The sequence below is a fragment of the Musa acuminata genome, chromosome BXJ3-1 (assembly GCF_036884655.1).
Source record: "Musa acuminata AAA Group cultivar baxijiao chromosome BXJ3-1, Cavendish_Baxijiao_AAA, whole genome shotgun sequence".
Taxonomy (NCBI): Eukaryota; Viridiplantae; Streptophyta; class Magnoliopsida; order Zingiberales; family Musaceae; genus Musa; species Musa acuminata.
The window spans coordinates 40,224,668-40,234,781 of record NC_088349.1 but is presented as its reverse complement, the minus strand read 5'-3'; the positions used below and the strand labels follow the sequence as shown (position 1 = coordinate 40,234,781).

Genomic DNA, 10,114 nt, shown 5'->3' with positions numbered 1-10,114 from the left:
AAAAATGCCACGTCTTGTTTCTTTAACATACAAATTCTAAAAGAATAAGGTACACCAAATTTAACGTAGATGATAGCTGTATATAACGGTGTGATGTCAAACTACCCGCTACGTAGATTGGGTAAATATAACGGAACGATTTTAGAATGTAACGCTTGGGCTGGGTGGCATCTATATAACCCGAGGGCCCACTCTGTTGCAATCACAACAACTTCTCTCCCCTCGCGCGCTCTCCTCCTCTCGGCTCTCGGCTCTCGGCTCTCGGCTCTCGACTCTCGACTCTCGGCTCTCGGCGATCTCGTCGTTCTGCGAAGGTCGGAACTGCTCTCCGACGAACACGAACGGGCACTGCTGCGAGGGTCCTTCCCTTCGATTTTTATTGCGGTGATCTCATTCCTTTCTTTTTTTCTCTTGTTTCGTTTCGCTTGGTTCTTCATCGGTCGAAATTTTGATTAGGGTTCAGAAATTTTGTTGGTCTTGGGGTTCTTTTAATCGATTCTTGGTTGTCGACTTTCTTGTGGGAAGATCGATCTTTCTGGTTTTCTCGATCGTTTTTCGTCACCTAGCCAGTCTCGTTCTGGTTTCGATTGGAAAATATGTCTTCTTCGCGTTCTAGGCGTGTGGAGTACGACCGCTTCATCCCGTTCCGGTCGGCGATGGACATGGACTACGCACGCTTTGCCCTAACGGGGCCTTCGAGACCGCAGCGTGATGGTTCGAGGGAATCCCCATCGAGCGTGGCGTACCAAAAGCTTCTTGACGAGTGCATTTTGAAGAACAGGTCTCGTATCCTCGCTTTCAAGACTGCACCTGAAGCGTCGGCCAGCAAGCTGCCCGAGTTTGACGAGCCCATTCGGCCGCAGAAGAAGCAGCAGAGGCGAATCCCTAAAGAACCAGAGAGGGTTTTGGTAATCCACGGCTTGTTGGATGATAATGTTTTGAATCTCCTCGACTGGGGAAGCAATAATGTGTTGGCGATTGGCCTTGAGGACGCAGTGTATCTCTGGGACGCTGCAGAAGAGTCGACTAAGCTTCTACAACCCGTAGAAGACAGAGGACCTATCACTTGCATCCGCTGGTCGCCAGACTGTGCAGTTCTTGCTGTCGCATTTGGCAATTCAGATTTATCCCTGATTGATCCAGCAACAGGCCATGTCGTGGATGGGATGGAAGATGAGAACCAGGCCCCTGTGTTGTCACTTGCGTGGAGAAGTAATTCAATCTTGACAGTCGGAAGATTTGATGGCACTGTTGTTGATTATGACTTTAGAAAGGATGACATGTTCATCTGTTTCTATAATGGGCATCGGCGTGGAGTTTGTAGTCTTAAATGGTCCGTGTTGTCAGGGCGGTATTTGGCGAGTGGAGGGCAGGACAAACTAGTGCACATATGGGATGCCTGCATGCCTGTCTCACGTGACCATCCACGTCAACGTCAATGGCTTCACAGGATCAGCAGCCACACTTCCATTGTGAAGGCCGTTGACTGGTGCCCAACTCGGAGCAACCTGCTGGCTTCTGGTGGAGGTTGCAATGATCATTGCGTTAAGTTTTGGAACACCGTTAACGGTGCTTGCTTGAACTCGATTGATGCTGGCTCTGAAGTTTGTGCATTGCTATGGGACAAAAACAAATCTGAATTACTGACCTCCCATGGTTCGCCGAACAATCAACTCACCTTGTGGAATTACCCATCCATGACGAGAGTGGCTGAGGTTTCCGGTCATTCATCCCGGGTTCTTTCCTTGGCTGGGAGTCCACTGGGAGGTGTAGTAGCTTCTGCAGCAGCAGATGAGACAGTCAAGTTTTGGAATATCTTTGAGACTCCCAAAATAACAAAACCTGAACTGCCCTTTGCCCAATTTAATGTCATCATAAGATGAAAAGGTGGATAGGTGGAAATGATTAAGATTCCAAATGGAAGACTTCTCTAGTGCTTGGCATGAAGATCTGTTGTTGGTAACATTGCGATGGGAAGTTTCGTGGTGTCAAAGAGGTAGTACATTTTCATACAAGTGCATGGATTCGAGATCTTCAAATATGAGCGCAACCGCCTAAGGTAAGTTAGAAACCTTACAGCCTTTTACAGCATTTTAGTAGGCTTATTTACAACATGACTATCATTGCAGCTACGGGTCTGATTTTTGTTTCCTATTTATTGTTTATCATTTCATAGTTATCGATATGATTATTGCCCAATTGATGAAACATGTGGTCTATAATTTTTGCCCAATTGTTATAATCTAATTATGTGGTTTAAAGTGATTTTAATTTGCTTCTCTTGTGTTTCTTTTTTGTAAGTTACTATCTTTGTCTCATTTTTGTTTGAGAATTTTTGTGCAGACTATATATTTTGTTGTGTATGCTAATCATGCATAATTAGATCAAACTGATAGATGCTTATTGTTTTTTTTCTTTTTTGAGTTCAGATTTCTTATGATATTCAATATGGCCTTGATATCACATGAAGACATCACATTGCACACCTAGAAGAGTGTTTGACAATCGAGAGATCTATGCATTATAAGAGGTAATTGCCTATGGCCTTATGTTTCTATTTTTTCTTTCCGACTATAAGTTTCCTATGATATAAGTTAAACTTAAGAATTTTATATTCTTTTAGGACTATAAAGAAACTTTGAAGATTGAACTGTGTAGCTCTATTGCCAGAACAAAGCACTTGTAATATGGCCTTAAGTATCACATGAAGATTTCACATTGCCAAAACAAACTTTGAAGATTGAACCGTATAACAAACTTCAGATTTCCTTTTCCATTTTTTTTGAGTTGAGATTTCTTATAACATTCAATATGGCCTAGTTATCACATGAAGACATCACATTGCATATCTAGAAGTGTGTTTGACAATCGTGAGATCTATGCATTATAAGAGGTAATTGCTTATGACCCTATGCTTCTTTTTTCTTTTCTAACTATAGGTTTCCTATGATATAAGTTGAACTTCAGAATTTTATATTCTTTTAGGACCATTAAGAAACTTTGAAGATTGAACTGTGTAGCTCTATTGCCAGATCAAAGTACTTTCACATGATGAATTTAAAATCTTGCTATGGTGTCTTTGCTAAATCTTTATTCACAGATACAAAGATATTAAAGCATCTTTGGATTTGCTTAGAGGGTGAAAATATGGAAACTTATGGTGTTGCACAACTATAATCATCTTCAACAACTAAGAGATCTATGCATAATTTTGATCTAAGATGTAACTTCTTATGTCTTTATTTTTTGGGTGACTAAAGGTTCCCTAAAATATCCATTAGCCTTCAGATTTTTATGTTCTTTTAGGACCATTCTAGAACCCGTGAAAACTTTTATTTGGTGTAGATATTATTTCACTACGGAGTACTTCATTTCACTTGAAATAGTGTTTTTTTTATGTTTATTTGCATATACAAAGATACTAAAGCATCTCAGGATTTTGTTTAGAGGGTGAAATAATTTAGAAAATTGTGGAGTTGCAAAACTATAATTGTGTTTGACAATCAAAAGACTGTTGATCAACCACTCAGATATTGTTTAAAAAACTGTTCATGAAATGAATAATTTTCAATTTGAAATTTTTCGAAAATAAAGATAAGTTCAAGAGTGAAATCCAAGCCTAAAATTTTTTGTTTTTAGTAAGATGTGTCATAATTTCTATAGAAAGCAGTTATTCAACCTAAGAGAACTGCAAACCACAGTATATACCATAATAGTAAAGAGATACCAAACAAATAAATCTATGAGCTTGATAAAGGTGAGGCATTGTAATTCTGTTTATTATGTTTTTCCCTGTGAAATAAACAAAAATATCAAATTTATATGTGTTTCCATGAATAGATTATGTCTTCTGCAACATAGATACACTTCTGATACTAAGATAGGGCTTGAAAAATGGTGTCAAATGGGATATAATGCAGTTCTAAAGTTTGGAAGTTAGCTTACTAGACCAACAGTTCATAAATGCTTCATTATAGTGATAGTGGAGTAGTTCAGGTCCTTCCGATTAACAAGATCTTCATTAAAGGTTTTGATTTGGATTTATCTTGCTGAATCAGCTGTAGTTGTAGCAGAGTGGTAGCAATGTTCATGAGCTTGATAGACAAGCTTGCTATGTTTCATATAAATGTTCACCAATTAATGACATGGCTACTATTTCAGTATTTTTTCAATTATGCTATTGTGGTCATTTACCACAAGTTTCAGCATCCAAGCACTATATCTGAAATTTGCCTTTGTAAGTATAACACCGACCTTTGAGTTGGTATTTCTTGTTTCCAACTTCCCTATTTGTTTACTGAGATTAAGGTAGCAGTAGCGGTTGTGATTATTTATTATGATTCCAGTAATATCACATGTGGTACCAAGTTTGAATTTGACACGATAATTCCGATAGATTTATTTAAGTCATCATTTTTTTTAATAATCTATTCATGATCTTGTTGGTTGTAATGGAGAGACAAATTGAATATTGGGTAAGCATTTGAAGATTCCATCACCAAAGTTACCATCCCTTCCAACACCTCTACCTCTGTGCCCCTTGCCATCATCATATATATCTTGTAAACTATCATTAGCCTTATGGACAAGGCTAATGCGGTGGAGATTGATGATCCTCAGAAAGCTCCAGAGCTTGATCAAGACAAACAAGAAGCTACAGTGAAGCTCATGGCCAACGGTGCGTGCACCCTTTGCAACATGGGGAAGGTGCATCTACAACCTTCTTTTTCTCTTGATTAATGGTTGTTGGTGTTTGAATTATAAATCTAGAAATCAGTTTTATGTTGTGAAATTATGCATTTTTTTATTGATGCGCATATGGTTAGCTCACCCTTATTATCCAGAATAATAATTATTCATACTAGTCAAATTTTGTTATTCTCCCCTCTGTTTCAAATGGTCTGAATATTTCGTACCTGATGTGGAGCCATCCATAAAAGATCCTTCTACTAGGTGCTTGTTAGTGTTTGACTTGAAGCCTCACACTTTGAATATAAATTTGAGAGAATTTGTAACATGAATGAACAACTAGTTTACTTTTTTTTTTTTTCAAAAGTAGACGACTTTATATAAAATCTCCAAGCTGATATGCTAGACATTGTTTGTCATAAATGAACTAACAAAATGAAAGAAAGCCGGAAGAACTCGCAAGACTGAATGTTACATCTTTGGACAATGTATCATTCGAACTAGAAGCTCAACTTAAACACACACTTTTCCTTCATTTGAATTAATGAATTGGTCCTCCCCTCTTTTTCTATGCTTTCTGAACTTCTTAATGAAATATTTCAAATTGTTTTGAAGAGTTCAATTATTCCAAGAATTACTTCAATGCATTTTAGTGATATATTAAGTGAACTGGTTTTGCAAAAAACTTAGAAGTCATCTGTTATTTTTTTGTTGAGCCTGCATATGGATTTTAAGAAGGAATATAGACACCATTTTTAAGTTCCATCATATTTTTTCCTCTTTTTCCCCTTTTCCTCCATAAATTTACAGTAAGGGTCTTTCCATAATTGTCAATATTATAACAAATGTCTACTATTATTCATAACCGTCAATATTTTCAGCTTCATACAATGAGATTTTGCCTAATGTCACTGATTATAGGTTAAGTTGTTTGCAAATTGTTTCATGCTTAAAGATATTTCACCTCCAACAATTTTCTCATAGATTGACATTTGTGATGCTTCAGTCATATGTTGAGGCTTACCTTTCATTCATGTTATGATCAAGACACATTGCTTTTTTTTATCATTCAGGGACAAAGAGACTTAGAGCATTGATGTTTCATTTACTGGAATTTGAGAATCAGGTTCAAGTATCCTTTCTTTGTTGAATATTTTGGTTACTCCTTTACTAGAAAGTAATTATGGTGGTTTCTCAAATTTTATCATTGAAAAGTCTACTGCACTAATTAATTCTCTTTCTTGTCTAACTTCTGGCCTGCCTCTTAACATTCTATAATCTTTTTATCAAATTAGTTATAATTACTAACAAAGAATTGTGACTTCTATTAGTCTTTCTGTTATGTAAGAAAGAAAAAAAGAGATCTTATCAAATTCTGGATTGCATTCTAGATATTGCTCTTCTATTACAGATCATTCATCAATAATATTTTTAGACATGTTTCGATTCCTTTAGACTTTGTTTTTTCTCCTTTTGTTATATTATTCATCAATAATAACATTCCATAATCTTTCGAACAAATTAGTTGTCATTACTCATTACTAACAAAGAATTGTGACTTCTATTAGTCTCTCTGTTCCGTAAGAAAGCAAAAAAAAGACCTATCAAATTCTGGAATTGCATTTTAGATACTTCTCTTTATTATAGATCATTCATTGATAATATTTTTAGACACATTTTGATTCCTTTAGACTTTGTTTTTTCTCTTTTATTTGTGTGTTTTCCACTTTGCACTATTCTGACTATATATTCTGTAGCTGATATTTAACTAATCGTTTTATCATTTAAAAACTGACAATTTATCATATTAATAATATAGGTTTTCCTACCTTGTTGGATTTGCATGTAAAGGTACTGAACATAATACCTTCGCTGTTGATGAGTCACTTAAAGACTTCGCACGATTAGCTGTCGGACTTTCAGTTGTTGGCTCCACTTTTCAAAATTGTTTTTTTTCCCACATTTGAACATGAGGCAGCAAATAGTTTCCTCATTGCTCTAAGTATGCATTTCTAGATGTCTAGAATTTAGGAGTATATTATTGCTTTGGTTGTCATGAACAAGGTTCGCAATATCGTACCGTACCGGTGTTTCGACCTGGGCTCGGTACGGTACGGTATGGTGTACCGACCGGTACCCCCAGGTGCACCGAGCGGTACACCTAATTTCAGTCCGTTAAACCCTCCGAAAATACCTGAAAATAAAAAAAAAAGTTAGGATAGGGTTTTCAAGTTATAAATAAATATAGTAATAGTATAAGTTTAGCAAAATCAATGTAAATTAGGTAAGAATAGTATCACATATCTTTTTCGGGCTTTGAAGTAGTTTTGTTCGAGGTTCGTATTTCAGCCCGTTATAGATTGAAATATCTACAAAAAAATCATTTGAATTGTTAGACTATTTTATTACAATATAAACTCTAAAATTTAAATTAATTAAATAATTACATATGTAGATATACCTGATTGTTGATTTTACCATCAAAACGAACGACGGGTCTCCACCCAATCTAACATTGGCTCTGAATCTTCGTTGTAGAATTGGAGGTCAATGGGATCAATATGATTCAAATATGTAATTTTAATCCAATATGATTTAAATTATGATAAAATCATCATTTATCTACACTAATTATACGATTAACATAGTTAATTTTTCATTAATTACATCTCTTTCAACACTATAAACATGACAAATACCCTAATAGGTATTAAAGACATTGAATTGATATAAAATCGAATAAATTTTGATTAAATCATCATTAAAATGACTAATCACAGTATTAAATAACTTTAATAAAACTTAATTAAACTTATTTTACTATCATAAATATTATTCAATATTTAATATGTATGAAACACATTAATCATAATCTTAAAGATCTTAATTACTCTCTAATTAAAGAAATCGAATACATACCTCTTGATTAAAAAGCTCTTCCTTTTAATCTTCCCAAATTAGCCTCGATTGAATTCATAAATCGTTGTTTTGTAGAGTTTAGGAGAGAAAAAAAAGTTTGAGAGAGAGTTTAAGAGAGTATAATGAAATAGGGGAGAAGAATAACTTAAATAGAATGAGAAAGGGCTCCAACGGTCAAATTGACCATTGGAGCACGGTAGCACTGCTATAGTGTGGTAACGACCGTTGGAGCACTGTAGCACTGCTACAGTGTGGTAACGATCGAAATCGATCGTTACCGCTCGATATTACATTGTATCGTTCGATACGAGATTTTTTTGAATGTACCGCCCGGTAGCGGGCGGTCTGCGTACCGGTATGTACCGCCCGTACCGGGCGGTATAATTTGGTATTGTAGACCTTGGTCATGAATATAGAAATTCAGAAAATAAATCTATCTGAGATATTTTTTTTCTGCTGTTATGTAGTCCATTCTCTAATCTTATATAGGAAATATTTTATTGATGTCAGTTATCTAGTTTTACGTGACATGCCATATTTAGTAATTTGTGCATCTCTGTGTATTTGCCTCGTTCATGATTCAGATTGTTCATTGTACCAACAACAACAAGAAGTGAAGATATCATGGGTAGCTACTATCATTTTCTAAAATGCTGTATGATTGGTTATAACCATTGAGTGTCATACAATTTCAACAATGGTGATTTAGATTTATTTACTCTCAAGTGTTGGTGCTATCAGTTGTCTTAATGAAATTTAGGACTCAATTGCTGATGGTTTCAGCTTGGTCATTTCTCAGATGATGGCGATTGCAATATGTGGATATGGAATTATGGGATAGTGTCACTTGGTAGAATGTTTTTTCTTTGATTATTAGCTCTTATGTTGTCTAGATTCAACTTCCAATAGCATTTTGTAGTGCTTGTGATCAAGATTTTAGTTATGCTCACTGATCCAAATTTTTGTTTATGTTCACTTATCCAAATTGAGAGATTTACATGAGCTCTTGAAATGTTGCTGAAGTCAAGTCTGCAATTTTGTGTCCTTAACATTGGAACTATAAATTTTTATGATGTGTTGTTAGCAAGAAGTTCTTATGCATTTATGATGCAATTATTACTATAGTTAATAAGGTTTTATAATGTGGTATTTTATATTGTTTGCTATGCTTTAGCTAAATTGACTTTACTCAACTCGATACTCAAAGAACATCCTTGTGTAATTTTTACGGTCCTTTTTGCTTATCATGTTATTACTTCTAAAATAATTAATTTGTAATTCTATGATGGTAAATGTACAATGTGAAATATTAAGTGTAAATAAAATCTCACTCAAATTGAAATGACTAGCAAAGCAAATTATAAAGGTATCGTACAAAGCTAGTTGTTAATTGGAACATATTTGTACAGCATTCAACTGATATCTCAATAAAAGATGCTTCTTAATCAGGTTAAAACACATGTACTTATCCATATATTTTGAAGGTACACTCAATCTGTTACGTTTTGATATGGTAATTTGAAACTTTTATTTTTAGTCTCCATAGGTTAGGCTTTGTAGAATCACTAGATTTGGGTATAAAAGTAGATGCATAACTGAATCATGACACTTTTGGCTCATATTATATTCTTTTTTATCACTAAATAGGAAGCTAGTTACTTAGTTTTGATGAACATCTTCTATTGTTTATAAAGCAAATTGTCATGCCATGTAATTCTTTATGTTGTTTTTCTTCTTTTATTTTTTCATGCAATATGGTATCAAAACTTAATCGTTGACCTGTATGCTCGTCCCTCTTGGATTTGTATACTATGTTTGTATGTAGTTGTTTTTGCTTTTCATGTACTTTCCAACTTCCATGAATGAATTGAATATTGGTACTAATTCTAACGCAATATAATGTGATATAACACAAAAATACAAAAATTGTTAGTTGAAATCTTTAGGAATGTACAATATATTAATTAATGCTAGCAAATGATCGGATTGATGTTGTCAAATTGACTCTGTTAGAACGTCAATCCTTGTTGTCAATATATCATACCAACTCAGGCAGAACATCAATAACATCAATCCTTATTGTCAATATACCTTGGTTACTTTAATTATGGCTATCTAAAATCGAAACATGAAAAAAATATTGAGGAAAATAATTTGGAGTACATAAATTAATTTTTATGACTTTTAAACATAATACAGTTGTTTGAGGTAAAATTCCAAATTATTTTGTTCTGCGTAATGAAATTTGCCACCAAATTGAGAGTATAACTAAATTTCCTTTGTCATGAGAAAAAATAATAGATAATTTTAGAAAGAAATATTGATAACAATTAAGAAGAAGTTGACAAAAACATATAACACAAACAAAACATATAAAATATTTAAAATAATTAGGAAAATATGATTTAATTGAAAGCAGTCTGAAAAATGTTTAAATAAGATTTAACATAATAAAAACATGGAAAATTAAAAATCTACTTATGTTGATAAAGATGTTAGAGAAATG

At 34.3% G+C, this 10,114-nt stretch overlaps 1 protein-coding gene across 1 annotated transcript; it reads left to right on the top strand.

Annotated features, from left to right (window-relative positions):
* Positions 1 to 227: 227 nt before the first annotated feature.
* LOC135629304 (cell division cycle 20.2, cofactor of APC complex-like) lies at positions 228 to 4,696 on the top strand. The gene is made up of 2 exons (XM_065136487.1): positions 228 to 2,059; positions 2,430 to 4,696. The coding sequence occupies exon 1, from the start codon at positions 597 to 599 to the stop codon at positions 1,881 to 1,883; it is 1,287 nt and encodes a 428-aa protein (XP_064992559.1). The 5' UTR covers positions 228 to 596; the 3' UTR covers positions 1,884 to 2,059; positions 2,430 to 4,696.
* The last annotated feature ends 5,418 nt before the right edge of the window (positions 4,697 to 10,114 follow it).

Bases quoted from the DNA above. Each gene is read 5' to 3' on its own strand.
- LOC135629304 (XM_065136487.1), top strand. From the start codon at position 597: ATGTCTTCTTCGCGTTCTAGGCGTGTGGAGTACGACCGCTTCATCCCG.